A 25,635-nucleotide genomic window follows, 5' to 3' on the forward strand; every position below is an offset into this window, starting at 1 on the left:
GACTGACTGGCAGGTCGATGTCAATTTCTTCAAGTCCATTCCTGGAACAGAGTTAGCATTTGTGTCGTGCAACTTTGTCAGTTAAGATCTTCCCTCACTTTGGCTCAGAGGCTGTGAAGAAAGGGGGTGGAGTGCAGACACAGCTATATTCCCCCTGGGCACTAGTACTGGGGCTCTTCCTGCTGCCATCATCCCCCCAAGCCTTGTCCTCCCTTGGAGCTTTACTGCTAGGCTTGCCCCACTTCCTGCCCAAGTATTCTCTGAGAGATGCAGATTCCAAGTGTTCCCAGACTGAGAAATTCAAATGGGGAGCAGCTGGAAGAGGGATAAATGGAAGCCCCATGGCTGAGGTGAAAGTACCACCCAGGTAGTGGGCCAGCAGCTTGGCTCTCTGGCCGGTAACCCCCTTGGGTTTCTCAGTGCAAGCAGGAGGTGGGGACAGAATGAAAAGTCTCTCCACCTTGCATCCAGGGGGATCCGGCACGCCTGGATCACTGACATTTGTTCATCTGGTCTCATCTGTTTCTGGGATTGTAGAAATTCCTCCAGATCCTGTGCATTGGCTGGACATGTGTCCTAGTTGTGGCGATTTCAAATCTGGCCTTTTGCACCATCTTTGGTCATTTAGTGAGAAGTCGAAGAGGCTGCTAGCAGATGTCATTTTAAGCTAAAGTCTATAAATAAATTCTTGACTTTGATGGTGGGAAAACCACACTGAAGAATTTCTTTTCTATTATTAACACACAGTGATACAATATGCAAGAATGAAAAGCAGATGGGTTCAGGATGAAGTCAGACATGGTATGAATCCCCCTTTCCTCATTTATGCTGGATCTTGGCACATCACTTGTTAATTGCACTTATCTTTGTACATTCATAATCAAGCCACAAAAGCAAAATTTCAAGTCCTCTCTGTTCTGAGTCCATCTGTGTAGTCTAAGCACGCAGAGCAACTCAGTGCAGTCAACTATAAGTACTCTGGGAACCATACTTCCTCCAAGCACATTTTCCAATGGTAATCATTCAAAAGAACTATATTGTGTAACTCTCCCGAACTGTTTCAAACTAAAATAAGTTTGCTTTTAATTGAGTCTCTAATTCAACCAATTAGAGATCGATGCAAGGGGAAAAGCTCAACAGGAGACTGGTTGGCTTAAGGAAGTGCCCATACCTTGAACTTAACAACACAAGGCTCTAGTTTTTATTAGCTCACTGAGTGGATTTCCATATGTTCAAAAATCTGCCAAACAGGCTAAAAGCCAGCATAATTAAAACAAATTATTTATTCCAAGTTCCATCAGTTAAGGGTTTTCAGAAGTTATTACAGAAGTGAATACTGAAATCCAGAACGAGTGTTCACAGCTGCAGCATTTACAACAACGTTCATATCTACACGACCTTGATTTAAAAGAGCCAAGGTACTTCCATCACTCAGAATCCATGAGGAAGGTTTCAAAGTCCGGATCCAAGTCGGAAACAAGGGCACTGACAAAGTCATCAACAGAAGGACACTTCTGAAGCATACCTGCAAACAAAGAAAAGATCAGCCAGCCCATCCACCTGCAGACAATAAAGACGGACAAAGACACTCTACACGAGGGGAACGTTCTGGCCTTTTGAAATGGGAGCTTGTATGACCTGCCTATGTAAACACTATAAGAAGTCATGAGTGAAAAAAATTCTTGGGCAGTGGGTAGACCCTGAGGCTATTTATGATTTTAATGTATTTTTACTATCTAGTCAGCAGCTAACATAGAGATTTAGGACCAAATTTGTTTCCCAGGAGTTTTTATATGGCAGCTATTACTATATACTTAGAGTGATGTTAGAAGGGAAATTTTTAGTTATCTTTGGGCGCATTGGTTCTGAACTTAATACGTTTAGTTGTTTATCAAGTTTTATTATCAAGTTCCATACACTTTAAAATCAATCAAATGTTATTCTTTTGTGGAAATCTTGTATCAGAATCAAGTTATTGGCTTTCCTCCAGATTTTCCTATTTTGGAGAACTACTAGCTTTGCAACTTTCTAACTGGGTAATGAGGAAGTCAGTTAAAAATCTCTGGTACTCAGATTTCCTCATCTAACATTCAAGGTGGCTATCAAGATAAAACAAGAAAATGTAGTAGAAAACAATGAGGCATGTGTCTAGCACATATTCATAATTCAGTAAAAAGCTAAATCTATCTCTACTCTTCATTCCAAAGGAGCCAAAGATGAATATTCTGTTGCCTTGACCTATATTCTTGGCAGATGACACTAACTCAAGGGTTGGACAGTGCTCTGTACACTGGCATTTAACTTGGTGGTGGATCCCATAAAACTCATTCCAACACGGAGACATTAAAAGATTGCCAGAGTCCTCTATTACCATCTCAATCTTTAATGCAATTCAATACAATATACCTTGAGTATTTGCTGTGTGTAAAGGATCAGGCCAGGTCAGTCAAAGACAAACAGGCTAAGTCACAATATGACTAACTGTAAAAGCTAAAATTATGAAGCATGTTGAAGAAAATACCTTTGCGACTTTGAGGTATGCAAAGGTTTCTTAGTACAAGAAAGTAATAACCATAAAAGAAAAAAACTGCAATATTAGATTTCATCAAAATAAGAAAATTCTATTCTTTAAAAGAAACAATGAAGAAAATGAATAGGTAAATGACAGAATGAGAGAAAATACTCAACATAATATATATCTCATATTGGATTGGTATCCAAAATATATAAAGGATTCCCTCAACTTATCATAAAAAGAGTTTTAAAAAATTTAAAATGGACAAAAGATTTGGGTAGACCTTTCACGAAAGAAGACAACCAAATAAACACAACTAACAGGCACTGAGAAGATACAACATCATTGTCATCTGGGAAAAGAAAACTGAAACCATGATGACACACCACAACACACCCACCAGAATGGCTAAAATTACAAAGACCAAATGTAGGCAAGGCTGTGGGCCACACATCAGTGGTGGAAGGGTGAAATGGTACAACCACTTTAGAAAAAGATCTAGTGGTTTCTTATAAAACTAAGCACATACCTACCCTATGACCCAGCAATTCCTCCTAGGTATTTACCTAAGGGAAGTGAAGGTATGTCAACAAAAAAGGACTTTATAACCCAAAACTGGAAACAACACAAGTTTCTCTGAACAGGATATGGATAAACATACATGGTATATTTGTTAAAAGAAATATCACTCAGCAACAAAAAGAACCACCCACTGATACGTGCAACAACATGGATGAATCTCAAAAAGTCTTACACAGGGGAGTACATCCTGTTTGATTTCATTTATAGGAAATCCAAAGTGGGCCCAACTAATCTGTGGTGAAAAAACATCAGAACAGTGGATGCTGTTTGGGAGTGGAGATGACAATCGACTGAGAAGGGACACTAGTGAACTTTCTGGTGTGATGGTAATGTTGTATATGTGGATAGTGGTTGGTTATGAAGGTGCATACTTGCGTCAGAATTCATTAAGTGGCACAGTAAAGATTTATGCATTTCACCGTATATAAATTTTATCTAAAAAAGAAAAGTAAACAAATATGCATATAAAAATGTCTGGGGTAAAATGTACTGCTGTCTGACATGTGCTTTGTAAAATTACATATATTATATATATAATATGCATACACGATAGATTAATGGGCTGATGGAGGAATGGATGGCTGGATGTGTGACAAAGACAACAAAATGTTCACTGTAGAATCTAAACGGCAATTATATGAGTGTCTACTGTGCTATTCACTCAACTTTTCTGAATGCCTGAAAATGTTCAACATAAAACTTTTGGGAAAAAAATCAACTGTGGGTGTAACAGCATACAAAGTGTAATTGGTGGGAGAAGAGAGGGTGGAAGATGAATTCTGATGAGAGATTCAGAAGGCTGTGTGGAGGGTTGGGATCTGAGTAGAAACTTGAAGGACGGAGAAGATTTGGGTTCAAATTAGGGCTCTCCAGGTGAAGAAGACCATGCAGAAAGGCACCAAGGTGGGAAAAGGCAGAATGTATACTGACCATGAAGTGGTCTGGTGGAGCTGGAGGAAGGCTGGAGGAGGCTCTGGGAGACATGTTTTGTGAAGACTCTAAGGTTTGGAACCAGAGTGACCAGGATCAGCTTGTAACTGAGCTAGAACGCTGGATGGAAACCAATAGCTTGTCACGTTTAGGTGCTGGGGGGTGTTCCAGGTGGGGGCCACCAGGCCTCAGTCAGCAGTGAGAACAGAGAGCTCAGGGGCGGGCCCCAGACGGGACACACGATCATGGTCATTCCCAGCGGTGAAAGCGAGCACGTGGGAAACTGCCCAAGGACTGGCTTGTGTGGTGGACATAAAAACAGCAGCTCCAAACACACACTCATAAGCCACTAACTAGACCTGGAGTAGTTAAGAACAATAAGAATATTGTAATATTTTCAACTGTGGACCAAAATATTTTCATCCTCATTCCAGTTCAAATTCTACTATCTCCATTCAGGAATGATCTGAGAAATAAGGAGCAGTTACTCCAAGATAATATCATTGTTCTGCCTTTATTTACAACACGGAAGTTCAAAACACAATTTTCTTTTTATAGTAAAATAATTTCTATGGGTGTAGGAAGGGCTTTCCTCTGATCCAGCTGTGTCACTGAGGATAGAAATGCTGAGTCTTTGATGATTGCTAGTGTAGCACATTTCCCACTGGCTCCTTTAGATGTAGGTTATTGCTGAAGTAGAAGCAAACTGATTAATAAATCAGGTTTCATGCAAAGTTTCTTAACATTTAAACATGGCATCAAATGTGTTAACCTATTACACCCTTTTCTTCCTTTTAGTACGTGAAACATTCTATAATTAAATGACTGGTCATTTATAATTAAATGCCTGGAACTCTCAGAAGGTAAAACCCGTCTATTCAGAGCCAACCTATTCAGTTAAGCATGGCCTCTTGCCCCTTTGAAGTGGTTCATTTTAACTCGACAAACTTCCAATATAAATATGACCTTGCTCTGTCCTTCTCGGGACATGGACCTAACTATCACACGTCCTTCTCCAATTTCCTATCCTCAACCATGCCTGCATCTCAGAGAACAGCAATCGTGGCCACAGCAAAAGCTTTTAAAAACATACACACTCTTGGTATTTTTAAGTCAAATCTGGTCAGCAGTAAATGGTTTGGTAATTTTGTACATCATGTGACTGCTAAAGATGAAGGTCCCCAAAAGAGGAAATCAAGACCCAAAGGGATAAAGAATAGCTCCTGAGGCAAGATTTCTCTTGGCATATTGTCATGGTATCCTTGCTTTAATTAGATTTAAATGTTCTGCAAGTGTCAACATGAACTTCTACACAGAGAATTAAAAGAAAAACGCAGTGTTTTCAGGCAGTTCCCCAAGTCAGAAAAATTGAAATTAGCTTTTATATGTGTGTATGGTCAAAAAAATTCCAGGAACTCTTTGATTTTTTTAAGAAGCTGACAAAGATGTCCCCTTTGCAAGTCTTGATCTTAGAGGGTGATGATTAGACCCGCAGTTTCTTGGGAGCCCCTGGGAGCCAGCTTGGGGCTGTTAAGTCCAAAAGTGGGTGGAACTTACAAACATATTTCACTATGAAAGTCACCTAATTTGGGGGGGGTGGGGAGACAGACTGATGTTGCCAAAAGGACTGATATTGCACAACTCCAAAAAGTGTTGACAGCAATGTAAGAAAGACAAAACTGCATTAGGACAGACATTGTACATATTAGTTCACAAAAAGGAAAAGAGGTAGTTGAGTTTCATCTACTTGTCCTAGAGGAAGAGAGAATATATAATGAGTAGTTGAAGAATGATGATTTAATTTATTTTTCTCCTCATTTTACCTGAGAGGCAAATGGGCTAATAAAAGTTGGTACAAGCCAGAACACTTTCGTCTCGACTGCTCTGCTCAGACTAGCATGTTTCATAACCTTGAAGTACGAGGGCAATTATGCCGGGCCTGACTATAATAAATTATGATATCAAAAGGATTCTAAGACTGACTCTTGAAGCAATAAGGGTTTCCAAGTCATACTATGTGCCTTCTTTCTAGTGCCTACTGGCACAGAGCTGGAAATAAAGATAAAGATACCAGGCAGGAGGACTTGACCCCCACCCCCAGGGCTGGTCTAGAAAGGGCTTATGGGAAAACGAACACCAAAGTGATAATGGCAGTTATCTGCTGAGCATTCACTGGGCGCCAGGCACTGTGCTAAAACACACCTGTGAGGAAACTATCTCAGAAGTAAGAAAACAGAGCAGAGAGAGGTCACACAACTCCTACTTTTTTTGTTGAACCCTAGAAGGCAGGTGCCAGAGCCCATGTTCCCAGACAACTGTGATATGTTATATTGCCTCAGGCCCTAGAATTTTGCAAAACAACACATTCTAAAAGGGTCCATATTTCAACATCAGCATCTTGATTATGACAAAACCTGCCTGTGTGGAGGTATTCTCTGAGGGGTGGGGGAGAGTCTGATAGCTTCCTGATGCCACCCATGGCTATATGGACCCAACTTATTTACTGTCCCCTTACTGCCTTGAAAACAGAGCCAAAATGTCCATTGCTTTGGGGGCAGGTGGGTTTTGGTGCTACCGAGGACATTTCACCCCCAGTCACAACTACTTAGCTGTGCATGGAGGTAGAGCACAGAGAACGCGGGGAGCATGCTCTGCTGTAGAGCTGGGGACCAGGAAAATGGCCCTTCCTCTCCGGGCATGATGCTCGGCCACGCTTGGCTGCCGCTGTAGCTGTAGGCATGATACTGGCAGAAAAAAGTAGCCAGAAGCTCTGCACTTAAGGATGTTTTCTGGGTGGCCTCCAAGTATCTGTGGTAACCCATTGCAAACAGAAGCCCTTCCATGTTTAAGGGGCCCCCAACTATGCCTATTTTTATGCTTTTACCAAGAACGGATTCTGTCAGCTCCAGGATGAGTCGTATATGCGTACAAAGCTGCAAGTTCACGCCCTGTTAACCTGTGATATGTAATACATAATCTAACCAGGCCATCATTTAAATATCCACACATTCTTGGCAGGAACTCTTTAACCTCCTGAGTGCCCGTCTGGATGTGCAACTAATACAATTCTTTGAGAACACGACAGGGCACCTGGTTGGCAGTGTGATTATGCCTCTAAGACAAGACGGACTCTTACTCTGGTCCCTTCTGCCAAGCATCTCAAGAATACAGGAAATGACTGGGGCCCTTAAAACATTAGAATAATTTGGAGTATTAGAAGAGAAGTAGAATAGTTACATCTCCTCTTTGGGTCCATTTCCTATATTGCTGAACACAAAGCAAGGGTGCCCAATCCAATGAAACTGTGGTTGAGTGTGACCAAACTTTAGTGAAAGCAAAGAAGGGCAACTGAAGTAACTAGAAAAAAAAAATCTCTGTAAGGGTTTTTTCCTTCAACCACTCACTCACTCACTCACTCACTCAGGATCAGAGTGCCTAAAGCCAACTGAAGGCAGGCAAAAAAATCACTTAACTATTTATTAGAAAGACAGAGTATATATACTGTATATAAACATGACTAAGAATCTATTTTGTAGAAATATATGTTCTAGGAGTGTAGTTCTCCGACGAACATCATGGGTATCACCTGGGAACCTGCTAGAAATACAAATGTCGCGTCTGGACCCCCGGGCCTAACTCATCAGGAACTGGGAGTGGGCTCGGCAGTCGCTGACCCTGATGAAGTGTGAGAACCACAGCCCAGATGGACATGTGGAAACTGATTAAAGTGGAAAATGAGATCGGGTTTCTCTCCACTGGCAACCATAACTTGAAAAGTACGGGGCAAGAAAGATGTCTTCATTTTCTATTTAACTAAACTAAAAAATATTTGTTTCTTAAGCGAAATGGGAAACAATCTTAGGAAACAAAAGTAGGATTTGTTTGGGACGCTGTTCAAAGTTATGATTACCAAGCCTCAAGAGAGAGGACACAGCTGGCTGGAAAAGCACCTAAAAGGATCAAGTGGATTTGGCATGAAAATACTCTGAAAATCTGGGGGCGGAGGAGGAGGCCAGAAGGGAAGCTGCCATAAGGCACAGAGCTGTGGGAGGAGTGTGACACCGTGATGACTGGCCTTGCCCGAGAGGTCTCCAAGATGGGGGGCATGCTTCAGGGGTTGGCAGCAGGGTTTTTATTTTAGAAAAGGGAGCAGAGTGTATTTTGCTCACTAGCAACTCCCTGAGCAACAGTACTTTGTGTTTATTGATTATTGACTCTCTTGTGAGGACAGCTCAGAACATATTTGAGAGTGTATAATTCTGACTGCTCTGAGCTTGACCTCTACATCAGACCTCAGTCACTAGGAACCCAGAGGGCCCAGCTGGGTCTCCTTCTCCAGGAAAAAGACCAGGAAGTCACTATAGGAGCCGCTGGTCAGCAAGCACATCATGAATTCTGTGAAAATGGAGTCATCCGAGGGTGATTCATAATGGAGAAGGTGCCAGATGTTGCTGAGGTCGACGTGGCAAGCTCCCTCCTTTAAGAGGTGCAGAAAGGACGCCCCACCTGACTGCTGAGCCCCACGCACCATGGCAGTGAAGAGAACCATAGCCATGCCCTACTCCATTTAAGACAGAGTCTGGGTGCCTGGGGGGCTCAGTCGGTTAAGCGTCTGCCTTTGGATCAGGTCATGATCTCAGGGTCCTGGGATCCAGCCCCACATCGGGCTCCCTGCTCAGTGGGGATTCTGCTTCTCCCTCTGCCTCTGCCCCTCCCCACTGCTCGTGCTCATGCACTCTCTCTCTCAAATAAATAAATCTTTTAAAAAATTTTTTAAAAATAAGATGGAAAGTCTGTTCAAACATTTACAAAAAATTAAATGTTCTGAGTGCCTGTGTGCCAAGCACTGTGTGTGAAAGACACTAGGCACACAGGTATGAGCGGGATATTATTTCTGTTCTTGACCAGTTCATTATTTGGGGAGAACATGGAAATACATAAAGTTAATGTAGAACAAAGGTGTATATAAGGTACAGAATTGGTGCAAAGGAGGGAGTGATTGAGTCAGGGGCCCATCGCGGCACGAGCACCTGAAGACTCCGTCCGTTCCTTCTCCTGAGACGGGGAAGCTGCTCCTTCAGGCCCTGCTGGGACTTTTCACTTTGATTTTTGTAGCTACCTCCATATTGTTCCAAAACATTCTGCTTTGATAAGCCAGACTTGGTTCTATTTTTTTCAAGATTCCCAGTTGATAAAAAGATCAGTTCACAAGTTATTAAAAGGGACGCCTGGGGACACTGATATTTTTGTTTGATTAAGGATCAACTTTCTAGACCCAGAGCTTGAACAGGTAATTTTTTTTTTTTTCATTTAAATGACTCTGTCTTTCCTCAGACTCATAAAGTCTGAGTGATATACAGCAAGCTTTATGTCGGATTTCCTCTCTCAAAGTTCATTGGGGAAGAAGGGTATTCCTGGCCAAAGAGGAAACACAAGCATTCCTCTGCCTCACCGTCTTGGCCAGGTGTGGGAGGAGTGTGATGGGAGGTCTGCTAAGAAGCAGGGTGGTGGGGGGCGCCTGGGTGGCACAGCGGTTAAGCGTCTGCCTTAGGCTCAGGGCGTGATCCCGGCGTTATGGGATCGAGCCCCACATCAGGCTCTTCCGCTATGAGCCTGCTTCTTCCTCTCCCACTCCCCCTGCTTGTGTTCCCTCTCTCGCTGGCTGTCTCTATCTCTGTCAAATAAATAAATAAAATCTTAAAAAAAAAAAAAAAAGAAGCAGGGTGGGATTGTCTTAGTAGTTTTTGGGTCCTCCTGAAGCTGGTTTTTTCCTTGCAGAACGAAGGGGAAAAAATGGCCCTTACATTTGTGAGTTTCAATGGTGCAATGAAAGTTCGTAGATTGGATGTGCGACCAAAGCTGTCCAGGAGAGCTGAGGCCTGGGTGTTACACATTTGGGTCGATGTAGGCCTGCTATCTATGGAACTGGCCAGACGTTCAGAGCCCAAGATGGCCAGGGACAAATAACTCAGCAGTTCTGTTAAAACCAAAGCTAAAAGCCAATCATAATCTTACATTCTAGACACTGGTGCTTGCTTTAAATTATATCAGTCAAGTTTATAGTTAAGGACCTACAGATCTCATTTATTTAAGGGTCAGACTGGTGGACCAAGAAAAGCTATAGGCTCCCAAAAAGAAATGTCCTGGGGACCCCTTACTGGAACCATCGCCTGCTCTACCAGAAGCAGCAGAGTCACTACCATGTGGTTTGATAAACAGCCTTGGGGGCAATGCGCAGGTTAGGATTTTAGGCTGAATAGAACATTTTCTGGTTTGGCACAGCATTTTATAACTTAAATTTCAGTGTAATTCTCCTTTTCTGATTACACAAAAGTTTTCCTTTGAAGTGTTACCAAGGGGGGATAGAAAGGAAAGATAAATTCTTCCTTTTCTAAACAAAACTTGAGGCACCTCTAAACAAGGTACTGTATCTTGATGGTTAGAGCAAGGGTTTGGTGAGGGATTACCTGAGATAACCAACTGCTTAAGAGACCAGTCACTTCACTTCCTATACCTCACGTCTGCTAAGAGCAATCTGAATGAAGGTAAAATGTTAGAGTGTAATATAATGTTCGAAGATCATAAAATTGGCATAGTGTTGTCTACTTTGCTAGATTGCTATAAGAATTAAAAAAGATAGGCCCCATAACCAACAGCAGGAACAACCAGATCCAAAGGTTTATGAAAACCTACTTCCCAGTTCAGTGAGTTGAAGGATGAGGTTGCTTATTTACTTATTTATTAATGTGCACAAGCTGAATTCCAAAACATTGGTCTATGATTAGGTATTTAGGATATGATCATCAAACTCACAATCACAAGCTAATTCCCCGGCTAATGAGTCATTGCTTGCTTTCCTTTTTTCTACTTTTTGCCATCTGCTTTTTAGGAGATAACTGTTTATCTGCTAAAAGAAGGAAACAAAAGATGCAACTAAAATCGATCGATTTTTCCTCCTTATTAGTAGCTGTGAGAAAAGGTTTATTAAGAAGATATCACTGGGATGATGGGAAAGTTCTGGAAGTGGACAGTGGTAATGGTTACACAGAATAGTGAATACACAACATTGTGAAGGCCACTGAAACATATATTTAAGAATGGCTAAAATGTAAATTTTATATCATATACACTTCACCAAATTTAAAAAACAATGAGGAAGAGGGCCCAAAGTACTAAGCTAGAGCCTTTGCTTTGCCCAGACGGTCAGCGGGCTTTGCCACCTCCAGCCTCCGTTAGCAAACATAACGATAAGGGGGATATGCCAACAGGCAGAGTCTCTCTCCAGATCTAGGAATGAGTGAAAAGGCATGTCTGTGTGTTCCCAACACCACTACCAGCTCTAAAAACCCATCATAAGAGTAAATGGCTATTCTTTTGTGCGCTGAAATAATTATATGTGCCAAACGCAGCTCAGCCTGATGAAGAATTACAGTACAAAGGCTGGCCTGGCAGTTTGAAAAGTCTAAAGTGAATTTTACGAGATCAGAACTCTCATTCCAGATTTGTCTCTCCCAAGCCTAGGGCAACTGTATTGCTCACATTCCCTACTTTGAAGTTTTTCTCTGCTACAAGGCTGTGGTTACCCACACCTTTTTCTAAAGGTGGATTCCCACTATCTACAATCAGTTCCTGGGAAAACCAGAGTACCAGCCAGAAAGTGAAATTCCTTTCTTCCTTTGAACTGAAAAAACCCGACTGCCCCCTAGGCTGGGTTACTCTCTGTCTCTGGTCAAACAGGAGGTTCCGTCTATGGGGCGGCTGACTGGATCGACACAGAGCGTCTGAGCTTCCTACGGGATAGAAGCTGATCCAGCCAGTTGAGCCCCACATACGTGATCTGTTTACAAATTGGTTTATTTTAACTTCATCGTCAGATGTAATAATTCCATTTACAATTACACTTCTGGGTTACAAAACATTTTGCCTTTTGAAGCTCCATGTCTTCCTTAAACAAACACACCCACATATTAAACACGTACACACCCTCTTCAAAAATCAGTGCATTTACAAAAGGGAGGTCTGAGCCTTGAGAACGCAGGTGCTCCCTTCTCTTCCATTTCTTTCTTCCAAAAAGCTCTCAGCTATTTCAGAGGCCACGCTGAGTAAATATCCAAACAAGCCAAAGATTAGGGATTTTATTTACTTGGCTATTATTCCCGGTTGCCATTTACCTCTATTATTGAAACGATGTCATAATCCTGGAGCCACTAAATTCTAAGTCTCGTTCCATGACATGCTTTCCTCATTTGTTCCTATTACACCGTGCAAGAAAAGAAGGTTGCTGCCAGTGAGTGTGTTGTAAAGTACCCAACCTTGCTGGGCATGCACGCGTTCTCACTCAACAAATCTGATTTTCCTACAGAACCACTTTACTGCATGCAAGCCAGCTGATACCTTATCAGTGCTCGTTAGCATACGCCAACACCTGTCCCTGTGAGAGCTTGCTCCGGGAACCCAACAGTATCTTCCCTGAGCATCAGTGTATTCGTGATAAGCAACTCAGGTGCCAAACATTGTAAAAGAACAAGCGGGAAAAGACAGCGGAAGACGCGCACAACCATTTCTACAGCCAAAGCTTCCCAGTATAAGCTGAAAAGTAAGTTTAAGAGATAAGCAGTGCACCCTGAATGTGCGTCATGGTTCCACCAGTCGCTCTGGTGTGACCCTGGGCAGTAAACAACGTAAGGGCCACAGGACCATGCAGAGCCGTCAATGAGGTGACCCAGGGTGGCGAGCTGAGCACAGCACCTGGGACAGCAAACACACTGCACGGGTGTTTCTAGAAGTTTCTTACCACCCTCATGCTTGTTGTTGCTGCTGCTGCTGTTACTCTCGCCCCGCCACTCAACTCCAGAAAAATAAAAGCAGTAGAAATTAGTCGTAACTGCTTAATATCCAACATAAAGTACTAGTTGTCTCAGGAAAATCAGTATGTGAGGCTACCGTGGTGTTTTGACAAAATTCCTATCCTAAGGTGATAAAAGCATGTGCGCGAACGGAAGACACTGGGGAATGAGGGGCCAGAATTCCAATTATTTTGAGTGTGTGATTTAAGATTTCGAGAATTTTTTAAAGTGCTGTTTTCTTTAAACTGCTTGAAAGGAAAAAATAAGTGGAGTTTAGCTATCCTCCTGGCCCTATGGCTTAATCAAACTAAATACACCTTTAATTCTGTAAGAAGAAAGATTAAAAAACAACACGTGTGTTACTTGACATCCCCTACCCTGTGTGATGAGGTAGAAAAAGAACTTGATAATTCTTTGCAAATATTTGAGAGGTGAACACTCTGAGATTAAGAAGGGATTATTCTATTTTAAAAAATAAAACTTAAATGTCAAGATGAACTATTAAAAAAGAAAATTAGGTTTTGACTTGATCATTCCTTGATCTAGTTTCGTTATTAGTTATGTTACATAATAATCAAAAGGAAAAAGTTTCTCTTAGAGAGAGTTGAAAAGCCTCAAATAAACATTGGAAGATATCTCGTAAAACAATCTTTCCGGAAATGATCCAGTTAAACCAAGAGACATTTTCCTGTCTCTACTCTCTCTGGCAACATTTCAAACAAGAGCTGGTTAGCGAATGCCAATTTCAACTGTCCCACTAAAATCCGCTCTAAATCTCTGCCACTACTATTATTATTTTACCCTTTATTGGTATGCTCGCTAGATGGAAATGCACCAGTGTCCCTCAGCACCCAGTCCTGCCTAAGAAACTCAGGGCTTCTAATTTGCTCCGCACTTGAAGCTTGGTCCCTCAGGGTGTCAAGCTAAGAATCTAGATCAAGAGCTTTGGGGAAATGACATCTGCTTTTCTAACCTGTTTTTAGCCCACTGCCAAAAGCACATATTTGTAACCACATGTTAAGAACACCATCTATAATGACCATCTTTAAAGAAGATTTTATAACATTTCCATTAAGCAATCAAAAAGAGCAGAAAGAACATCATCTGCATTCCTTTAGAACGTAGTTACAGTTGATCTAATCTAAAAGTGGAATTGCTGGTGTCCTTCCTGGAATGAGTTTACTACAAGTTATTTACTTGGGAACAAAATGGCTCTCACATCTCAAATAAAGCCAAACGCCAGAGACACTGTCTCAGATGACTACACAACTGGCAGAGGGCGCCATCACGTCTACACGGCAAGTAGCAAATGACAGCTTCCTGGGATTCAGAGAAGATTACCAAAGCGAGCACCACTCAGCAAAAGTAAACAGCAACAAAAAAAGTGTATCAAGAGTCTGGAGCTCCAAGAGGGCAGGGGAGGAGTGCCGTGAGCTCACAGATGCAGTGAGCACCCCAAGGGCTTTGAAGATACGACGGCCTGGGTCAAATCCTGATGAGGCCATTTAAAAGCTTGGCACACTGCTCGAGTTACTCAGTTTCTCTAGGCTTTACTTCCCCACGTGTGAAGTGGGGATAACGCACACTGCAGATTAATGTTAGGTGCCTTACAGATACTGTCTGCGTCCGCATCTGACACACTTTTTTTTTTTTTAAGATTTTATTTATTTACTTGACAGAGAGAGAACACCAGCAGGGGGAGGGGCAGAGGGAGAGGGAGAAACAGGTTCCCGCTGAGCAGGGAGCCCAATGCAGGGCTCGATCCCAGGACCCTAGGATCATGATCTGAGCTGAAGGCAGACCCAGGGGCCCCTGCCTCTAACACACTTTCATTGTGACTTCCAGTATGTCTCCTTCCTGCACACGGACTATCTGAAATATTTGGGCAGGAACTTGTGACACCCAGGGTTTAATAAGAGGTGCTCTACTCTGAGCACCAGTGAACACACAGTGCCATGGCCTTTTGTCTAAAGGGGTTCTCTACCCACCCCTTCTAGCCAATGGTTTGATAATCAATACCCCCAAGCAAGGCATTGTACTGAAATGAAAAGTGCCCTATGTGTGTATGTGTATACATATATACGTGTGTATATATACATATATATATATGATATGGCACATTTTATATATAATGTAGTATACATGGCCAGGTTAAAAGTGAAAATTCTGAAAAAAAAGTTAAAATTCTGTTTAAATGTTACTTCTTCACGGGTTTTTCATCCTCTTTGCTAGCAAAAATTATTTTGTTGAATTCAGTCAGTGGAACACTGACAATGAAATAGGAAAAAAAAAAATCCAAGGATAGTGAATGCTTCTGGGTTAAGTTTTACAGAAGAAAAGATTGGTCATTTCCTGGCAAAGGCCGACTTCCTTTTACTGGTGTAAAGAAATCAATTCGTCATGTGGTTTCTACTACCCTACACTGTAAAACTTATACGAATGCTCGCAGTCTCCAGTACAGTAGCATGCAGTTATCTGCTTGATGTGTTTGATCATAGGAGTTAGTTATTCCCGGCGCTCCAAAGGTTACTTATCTAGAAGTAAAAAACTGCCGCTCTTTCCATAAAGGCATTCCACTTATACCACCCACATCTTTTCTCTTCTGTGTATCTGTATCATTGAAATACTGACCTTGTATTTTTATAAGTAAAGAGCATCTGAGTGGCTCTTCCAAGGGTGGGTGCCTCTGATCGTTACAGAATGCTACCTGCCTCTGGGGTTAGAGCGGGTATATTTTGGTTAGAGCATCTGGGGAAATCAGGCTGCAGATTCCCAGATGTGGTGCCCATTAACATAACATGTATGTAGAGCTTTCCCGAGGGTCAGCATCCTGTTACATTGACTCATGTCTATACCATCAGCACACCCCCTTCCAGGCCGCTTGTCCAGTCAGTGCCCGATACAAAGGTGGCTCGCTGAGGGCAGGAGTGGCTGAAACCCAGGAACCCTGCAGGCCCCCAGCCTGTGTTTTGGTGCAGGCTGCTTAGCCCGACTGGGCACCTTTCTGCAATTCCACCTCCCACGGGGGCTCCTTTTTGTAAAGCTGACAGGACGCTATACCTCTCACATAAACGTAGGATCTCTACATTATTCCTGTTCATTTCTGTGTCCCTGAAGTGCCTGGTCAGCAGTGTTAAATAAACATTCACTAAGCTTAAATGAATTAACATCATCGACAACCAACAGTACTTTTTTTTATTCTATCACATTATCTACTGGTCACTAACCTAAGGATATTAAAGTGAACGTTTTAATAAAGACAGAATTCGGGACAGCTCCTTCAGTCTTAGGCAAAGGTGGTGTGGCTAACAGCCAATGGTCAAGGAAGCCAACACACACAAGGTGGCCGGCAGGAGGAAGAGACGTCAGAGGGAGGTGGTGGTGAAGGCCAAGGCCTCAGGGACCACTTGGCCCCAGGGAGAGTTTTACTTAGAGTTGGTCCTACTGTAATGAAGCCCCAAGAGTTGACTCACCTTCTTTCACAAAGCCTGCTACTTATTGCCATCAATCAAGCTGCAGAACTTATCTCTGACCTCCCACAGTAGGGAAAGCATTTTGCACTTTAAAGCCAAGTTCTTAAATAACTATTCATTCACCACACTGCCTTGGTCTTGCATTATAGGAATGTTAAACACAAGGAATGATCTATTTTATTCTACCTCGTACAACACTGGTTACGTACAGCGTAATAAATAAAGGTGCCGTTCAGGGGAAAGGCTCCACCAAGAACACAAAATACACTGGGTAGCAAAATGGACGGTGTCCACATGGGAACCATAGCTCTCTTCTACCTGCTGATGAAACCTCTTGGACCAGAAAAGGTTTGAGGCCAGTGAAGCTGGGGTCCTGGTGTGGGTGCAGTGGGGAGGGGGAAGCCAGAACGAGCGGCAGGAGGACCAAGACAAACTTGATATCCAGACAGCTGGGCAGACACGATGCCATGAAATCAGAGAAGAGGGGAGACACTGAGCAAGCAGGTGACAAAACAGAACATGTTCACTGTATATATTTTTCTTTTACATTAGAAAAGAGTTTTGCAAAAATATTTGGGCTCACAAAACCCTTAGAAGTATTTATGTGATATAAAACTTCTCAAACAAGGTGAATAAAAACCTGTCCATCTTCTAATAATCACCTGTTTTTTACGGCACAAGAAATATTTCACCTGTTAAGTGTATTTTTATATTTATGGATTTGCTCATTTAAAATTGTTTTACTGCCTACTGCAGGCGCTGAGGATATGGCAGTGTGCAGAACAGTCCCCCTCCTCTCACGGAGCTTACAGTTCATTGGACAGCATAGACCACAAACCAATAAATGAAATAATACAGGTTACATTATGTCGGGAAGTAAATATGTGCTAGGAGAAAAACAAACCAAAACAGAGTAAGGAGGTAGAGGGTGAGAGGGGAGGCCTGACAACAAGACGGAAATAAAGATTATCTATATTTCTAAACATTTGAGCAACCCATTCAAAGTCATTCGATTTATTTCGAACAGCATAGTTCTGCTTGGCATGCTGGTCGTTTTAAATCATCTTCTCTTTTAATATTTAGTATATCCGAGGGGCTGCCTTACAAGTCGCAAATGTAAAATACACTCCGGGGTGGGCACTCATGCCACAGCGCACAGCTTCTGAGCACATCCTGGCGTTCATTTACACGGAGCCCCTACACGCCCAGCGGGCACAGATGTCGGCTAAATCCAGAACCTGTCCTCTGTTCATCTCTCCCTTGAATATCCCACTTAATTAAAAAAAAAGAAAAGAAAAGAGGCGTATTTAAAAAACAAACAGGAATAACCACCCAAAGCCTGCGTGCATTTATTATGCTCAGACGGTGTTAGGCCTAGCAGCTCTGTGCCGTATGTGGCAATGCTGAGGGATTAACCAGATGACACGATCAAACGTTAACTGCAAGTTTTTTAAAACTGAAACTACAACCCATTTTTAGCGCCATAAACCAATGGAAATTGCCTTTTCTCCTGAAGTCACTGCGTATGCTTTTTGACAATTGGGAAAATCAATCAAGCTAGTGTTGAACAATGACTGTTTATGTAGCTTTCTTACTTTTAAACATCAGCTGTACTTCTGCTGACGGACAGGACTTCCAGCTCCTTGGCTGCTGTCATGTTTGTACTGTACAAATAACACCAACAGTAAAGCCCCATGCTAAGCACGTTTGGCCTATTAGATTAGTAATAAGGTTATTTTTAAAAAATGAAGTATCAATGCTCATTACCTAAAGACACTACGTCAACAAGACATCAGTCTTTTCAAGCAGATATTTTCAGTCCATGTTAATACTTGTGTCATCCTGTCAATGAGAGCTGTCTCAGAGTGGGATGCATTTGCCTTGTGACAAAGTGGGTTTCCCATCATTGTGACTGTCTGGGAAGAAGGGCTTCAGGAGGCTAATCAGTACTAGGTCCCTGCGGTAACTCTGGAATCGAAACCCCTTGACTCAGCAGCTTCTCGAGCTGAATTCCACATGGGGGCTGAACTGTTTTAGGGCCATGGGCCTACTTGTTGGTTCTAGGTTTCTCTCATATCCTTTTTTTTTTTTTCAGGGTCCGTAAATAAAGTTTTATTGGAACATAACCATATCCATGCATTTTTGTATTTCCACTGGCTGCCTTTGTGCTACAGTGGCAGAACGAATACTTGTGGTCGATCTTATGGCCCACTGTATAATTCTCTTCGGGCTGCCACAACAAAATACCATAGATTGGATGGCTTAAGCCACAGAAATTAATTTCTTACAGTTCTGGAAACTGGGAAGTCCAAGATCAAGTTCTGGCAGTGTTTCGTTTCTGATGAGAGCACTCTTCCTGACTTGGGGATAACCACCTTCTCACTGAGTCCTTGCTCACATGGTAGAGAGAGAGCTCTGCTTCTCCTCCTCTTCTTATAAGGGCACCTGCCTATCATATTAGGGCCCTACCGTTATGACCTCATTTAACAGTTATCACTTACTCCAGGGCTGTATTTCCATATCCAGTTATACCAGGGGTTAGGGCTTCAACATATGAATTCGATGAGGACATAAACATTCAGTCCACAGCACACACAATACCTAAAAAATTTACTATCCATCCCATTACAGAAAAAGTCTGCCTACCCCTGGTCTAGATATTGCTTCTCAAAGTGGGTAGGAATGCAAAGATTTTAACCCTCCCTCACCCAAACCTACTAAACTAAAATCTGCATCTTAACAAGATCTCTGGGTGTAGACATTATAGTTCAATAAGCCCTGGTTTCCAGATCTAGTGATCATGGTAAATCACATGACAAAAAAATTTTTTTAAATACAGATTTCCAGGCTCCATGCTAGGAGAAGAACAATTTTAAAAACAGTTACAAGAGCTAACATTTGTTGAGGACTTACGGTACAGTTTTCTAGGAACTGTGCTAACTTTTATGTACATTATTTCATTTAAACTTCCTAATGTTCTTTTTTTTTTTATGTTTTTTTATTATATTATGTTAGTCACCATACAGTACATCCCTGGTTTCTGATGCAAAGTTCGATGATTCATTAATTGCGTATAACACCCAGTGCACCATGCAAAACGTGCCCTCCTTACTACCCATCACCAGTCTATCCCATTCCCCCATCCCCCTCCCCTCTGAAGCCCTCAGTTTGTTTCCCAGAGTCCATAGTCTCTCATGGTTCATTCCCCCTTCTGATTACCCACCCCTTTCTTTATCCCTTTTTTCCCCTACCGATCTTCCTAGTTCTTATGTTCCATAGATGAGAGAAATCATATGATAATTGTCTTTCTCTGCTTGACTTATTTCACTTAGCATTATCTCCTCCAGTGCTGTCCATGTTGCAGCAAATGTTGAGAACTCGTTCTTTCTGATAGCGGAGTAATATTCCAGTGTATATATTGACCACAACTTCTTAATCCAGTCATCTGTTGAAGGGCATCTTGGTTCCTTCCACGATTTAGCTATTGTGGACAATGCTGCTATGAACATTGGGGTGCATATGGCCCTTCTCTTCACTACCTCTGTATCTTTGGGGTAAATACCCAGTAGTGCAATGGCTGGGTCATAGGGTAGCTCAATTTTTAACTTTTTAAGGGACCTCCACACTGTTTTCCAGAGTGGCTGCACCAACCTGCATTCCCACCAACAATGTAGGAGGGATCCCCTTTCTCCACATCCTCTCCAGCAATTGCTGTTTCCTGCCTTGTTAATTTTTGCCATTCTAACTGGCGTAAGGTGGTATCTTAGTGTGGTTTTGATTTGAATTTCCCTGATGGCTAATGATTTTGAACATTTTTTCATGTGTCTGTTGGCCATTTGTATGTCATCATTGGAAAGTGTCTGTTCATATCTTCTGCCCATTTTATGATTTGTTTGTTCCTCGCGTATTGAGTTTGAGAAGTTCTTTGTAGATCTTGGATACCAGTCTTTTATCTGTAGCATCATTTGCAAATATATTCTCCCATTCCGTGGGCTGCCTCTTAGTTTTTTTTATTGTTTCCTTGGCTGTGGAGAAGCTTTTTATCATGATGTAGTCCCACATGTTCATTTTATCTTTTGTTTCTCTTGCCTTTGGAGATGTGTCATGAAAAAGGTTGCTTTGGCCAATGTCGTAGAGGTTGTTGCCTATGTTCTCCTCTAGGATTCTGATGGATTCCTGTCTCACATAGAGGTCTTTCATCCATTTGGAGTTTATTTTTGTGTATGGTGGGAGGGAGTAGTCAAGTTTCATTCTTTTGCATGTAGCTGTCCAATTTTCCCAGCACCATTTATTGAAGAGACTGTCTTTTTCCACTGGATGTTTTTTCCTGCTTTATCAAAGATTAGTTGCCCAGAGAGCCGATGGTCCATTTCTGGGTTCTCTATTCTGTTCCACTGGTCTATGTGTCTGTTTTTGTGCCAGTACCATGCTGTCTTTGTGATCACAGCTTTGTAGTACAGCTCGAAATCCGGCATTGTGATGCCCCCAGTTTTCTTTTTCCTTTTCAACAGTTCCTTGGCGATTTGGGGCCTTTTCTGGTTCCATACAAATTTAAGGACTATTTGTTCCAGTTCCTTGAAAAATGTCATCGGTATTTTGATCGGGATAGCATTGAAAGCGTAGATTGCTCTGGGTAGCATGGACATTTTAACTATGTTAATTCTTCCAATCCATAAGCATGGAATATTTTTCCATCTTTTTGTGTCTTCCTCAATGTCTTTCTAGAGTGATTTATAGTTTCTAGAATATAGGTCCTTTACGTCTCTGATTAAGTTAATTCCAAGGTAACGTATGGTTTTTGGTGCTATTGTAAATGGGATGGATTCCCTAATTTCTCTTTCTTCAGTCTCATTATTCGTGTATAGAAATGCAACTGATTTCTGAGCATTGATTTTGTATCCCGCCACATTACTGAATTGCTCTATAACTTCTAATAGTTTGGGCATGGATTCTTTTGGGTTTTCCATATAGAGTATCATGACATCTGCGAAGAGAGACAGTTTGACTTCTTCTTTGCTGATTTGGATACCTTTGATCCCTTTTTGTTGTCTGATTGCTGTTGCAAGGACTTCTATTACTATGTTGAATAATAGTGGCGAGAGTGGGCATCCTTGTCGTGTTCCTGATCTTAAGGGAAGGCTTCCAGCTTTTCCCCATTGAGAATAATATTTGCTGTAGGTTTTTCATAGATGGCTTTTATGAGATTGAGAAATGTACCCTCTATTCCTACACTCTGAAGGGTTTTAATCAGGAAAGGATGCTGTATTTTGTCAAATGCTTTTTCTGCATCTATTGAGAGAATCATATGATTTCTGAATTTTTGTTTCTGGATAAAATCTAAGACACTGATAGATTTGCGAATGTTGTACCACCCCTGCATCACAGGGATGAATCCCACTTGGTCATGATGGATAATCCTTTTAATGTACTGTTGGATTCTATTAGGCAGGATCTTGTTGAGGATTTTGACGTCCATATTCATTAGGGAAATCGGTCTATAATTCTCCCTTTTGTTGGGGTCTTTGCCTGGTTTGGGGATCAAGGTAATATTGGCCTCATAGAATGAGTTTGGTAGCTTTCCTTCTGTTTCTATTTTTTGAAATAGCTTTAGGAGAATAGGTATTATTTCTTCTTTGAATGTTTGGTAGAACTCCCCAGGAAAACCGTCCGGGCCTGGAGTTTTATTTCTTGGAAGATTGTTTATCACTGACTCAATCTCTTCATAATTAATTGGCCGGTTTAAAAATCAATTTCTTCCTGTTTCAGTCTTGGTAGTTTATGGGTTTCCAGGAAGGCCTCCATCTCTTCCAGATTGCTTAATTTATTGGCATAAAGCTGTTGATAAAAGTTTCTAATAATCCTTCCAATTTCATTGGTGTTGGTTGTGACCTCTCCTTTTTCATTCATAATTTTATTAATTTGGGTCCTGTCTCTATTCTTTTGGATAAGTCTTGCCAGAGGTCTGTCAATTTTATTAATTCTCTCAAATAACAAGCTTCTAGTTCTGTTGATCTGCTCTACTGTACCCCTGGTTTCTAATTTGTTGATTTCTGCTCTAATCTTGGTCAACTGCTTCCTCGTGCATGGATTAGGCCTGTCCCTCTGTTGCTGTTCCAGCTTCTTGAGGTGAGAATATAAAAACTGCATTTTAGATTTTTCTATTCTTTTGAGTGAGGCTTGGATGGCTATGTATTTCCCCCTTAGGACTGCCTTTGCAGTATCCCAAAGGTTTTGGACCATTGTGTTTTCATTCTCGTTGGTCTCCATAAATTGTTTAAATTGATTTTTGATTTCCTGGTTTATCGAGTCATTCCTTAGCAGGATGGTTCTTAGTCTCCAAGTGTTTGAGTTTCTTCCAAATTTTTCCTTGTGGTTGAGTTCCAATTTCAAAGCGTTGTGGTCTGAGAATATGCAGGGAATAATTTCAGTCTTTTGGTATCAGTTGAGACCTGTTTTGTGTCCCAGAACATGGTCTATTCTTGAGAATGTTCCATGGGCATTAGAATAGAATGAGTATTCTTTGATTCTGGGGTATAGTGTTCTATATATATCTATGAGGTCCAACTCATCGAGTATGGCATTCAAAGCCTTTGTTCCTTTACTGAGTTTTTGCAAAGGTGTTCTGTCTATTTCTGAGAGTGGGGTGTTGAGGTCCCCTACTATTTATGTATTTTTATCTATATGTCTCTTTATTCTGGTTAACAGTTGGCTTCTGTATCTTGCTGCTCCCCTGGTGGGGGCATATATATTTATAATTGTCATCTCCACTTGTTGGATACATCCTTTAAGAATAATATAGTGTCCTTCTGTGTCTCTAACTATAGACTTTATTTTAAAATCCAATCTATCTGATATAAGAATTGTTACCCCAGCTTTCTTTTGAGGTCCATTTGCATGAAAGATGGTATTCCATCCCTTTACTGTCAGTCTGAATGTATCTTTGGGTTCAAAATGAGTCTCTTGTAGACAGCAAATGGATGGGTCATGTCTTTTTATCCAATCTGCAACCCTGTGGTGCTTTATGGGAGCATTCAGGACATTTACGTTGAAACAGTATTGAGAGATATGATTTTAATGATGCCATGTTGCCAGTAAAGTCTTTGTTTCTATAGATTGTGACTTTCTGTTCTGTATCACTCTTGGGGCCTTTTTACCGTGTCTTTCCCTTCTTGTATGACTCCAGTCCTACTGGATTAGGGCCCACCCTAACTGCTTCAAGAAGCCATTGACCAATTTCTTTTGTGCTGGCCCTGTCTCCAATACAGTCACATTCTGAGGTATTGGGGTTAGGGCTTCAACATATGGACTTTGGGGACACACCAGTCCATAACAGTGTATAAAATGTGGAAAATACTACTACTCATGAGTGACACGGCCCTAGAGTTAAATTTAAATTAAACCTTTGCGTTTTCCTTATGTGCTTCCCTTGTGTTCTGAAAAATACAAAGATTTACATTTCCTGTCCTGTGTTTTTCTTTGGCAGGCCTGGCTTCGACATTCAGCCACCTTGTGGGCCAGGAAAAGCACATTACTCTTACCTCGATGTCCAGGGCAGTAGCTTCCCATGGTTTGGAAGGAGTGTTTTCAACAAGACCCTTTTAACAGGTAACGAGGGGAGGAATTAGTCCTCCAATGCCAGTAACCCCCCACCCCACTACGCCTGAAGCCAGGCTGAGAAGCTCAGCCACTACCACCTAGCACATCACACCTTCTGGCTGGGCCTCCCTCCCGCTTCCAGAGACACAGCCTGGCCCCGAACCTCTGCCTTGCTCTGTAGCACTGAGCAGCTGCCACACGCTGGTGATGGCACCCTCCTGTCATGCCATTAGGGACCCTTTGTTTGGACAGCTCTTTGTTTCTCCAAAGTGGCCTGACTGCTCTGCTTCCATGCCTCCCTGGCGGGTTTTCTTAGTTGCTCTAGCCCATCTCGTCGTACTCTGCCGCTCAGTGCTCCCTGTTCTGACAGCCTTCCTTATTTTCGGTACAAGCTTCCCAAGGATTCTCTCATGGGGGAACAATACCTGATTTCCTTTTATTGCCTGAATACAGACTGCGGCTGTTGTTCATTTGGGAGCAGCACCATTGGAAACTTTGATTATTGATGCTAGTGTCCACTTTGTTCTGGAAAGTTCCTCCTCTGTCTGTCTTTGGGACACTTTCTGTCCCTGTAAGACAGTGGCAGTCTGGAAGAAGGGAGCTGCTCCCTCCGACCGCTTCTCCATGGCTTCTCTTCGTGGGTCCACTGACCACCGCTTAGCGTTGGTAGCTGCAGAACCCCTGCCCCACATCGCTCCCCACTGCTTGCCTCCTAGGTGCTCCTGAGCAGCTCCTCTCACCATTTCCATCATCAGGATGGGCAGTAGTTCAGACAGCACAATCCGCAGCCGTCACAAGCATGATCATGTGGTGACTCTCGCCCTGTCCAGAGCATATTTCATCAAGTTAGCTGGTGACTGTGAGCCTTTAATGATTCTGTGAGGGAATCCGGCTTGATTGATTTCAGCTGGGGACATTGATGATGCCTCCACCCCCTTCCCCACAATGGAGGCAGTCCTGGCGAGTGGTGGGCTGGAGAAGGGAGAGAGGAGGAGGGAGAGTGGGGTCTGAGCTGGGCAGCCCTGCAGCCCCAGGATCTCAGTAAGCTCCACCCCGCAGGAGAAGCACAGATTGCTCCCGCTTGAGCTCTCTGCGGGCCTCCCCTCCTCAATTCTCACAGGTTTCCTCCAACACGAACCGGGGAAGTCAAGTTCTGGTCACATGGAGTCCTTAGAAGGAGCCTTGAAAGCAAACCACTAATTACATATGATCTGGTCTAATACTCATTTAAAGCATTTTATCTCCTCACCACACAAATAAACACATCTCCAATACCTCAGGCAGCCGTGGTGATGTAGTATCTTCACTGCTTTTATGTGGTTTAAAATTAACAGCGCCTTGATTTTTAGAGTGCTCCTGAAGTTTCCGTGGTGGCACATAATTTTACATTGATGGCAACACTGGCAGAGAAGGTACTTCTTGTGAGAAGAAACTGAGGCTCAGAGGGACAAGTAGTTTGCCCGAGGCTCCCCAGCGAACAACAGACTGGAGTAAGATTATAAGGCAGGTCTGCTAATTCTAGCCCCCTCTCCCTCCCCTGTGCCCCGTGCCCAGCCTCAGCTTTTCATGCAGTTGGATGTAGTTTTGGATTTTCTTAGCATTTAATAATCAAGCATCTCAGTTCCAAAGCCTTTGAACTTGAATCTGATGTAATATAATTTTTAAATGTTTTACAGCTTGGTACCCACATGTT

At 42.3% G+C, this 25,635-nt stretch overlaps 1 protein-coding gene across 5 annotated transcripts in view; it reads right to left on the reverse strand.

Annotated features, from left to right (window-relative positions):
* Window positions 1-1,265: 1,265 nt before the first annotated feature.
* The window catches only part of LOC103664393 (mitochondrial intermediate peptidase), a 216,073-nt gene continuing 191,703 nt past the window's right edge, over window positions 1,266-25,635 (reverse strand). For all 5 annotated transcript variants that reach the window (XM_040621593.1, XM_040621584.1, XM_040621578.1 and 2 more), the window contains one exon: window positions 1,266-1,525. In XM_040621593.1, coding sequence (XP_040477527.1) covers window positions 1,322-1,525 — 204 coding nt within the window. In that variant the 3' untranslated portion in view covers window positions 1,266-1,321. The remainder of the gene's footprint in view (window positions 1,526-25,635) is intronic.

The sequence above is a fragment of the Ursus maritimus genome, unplaced genomic scaffold (genome assembly GCF_017311325.1).
Source record: "Ursus maritimus isolate PB19 unplaced genomic scaffold, ASM1731132v1 scaffold_10, whole genome shotgun sequence".
In the NCBI taxonomy this organism is placed as follows: domain Eukaryota; kingdom Metazoa; phylum Chordata; class Mammalia; order Carnivora; family Ursidae; genus Ursus; species Ursus maritimus.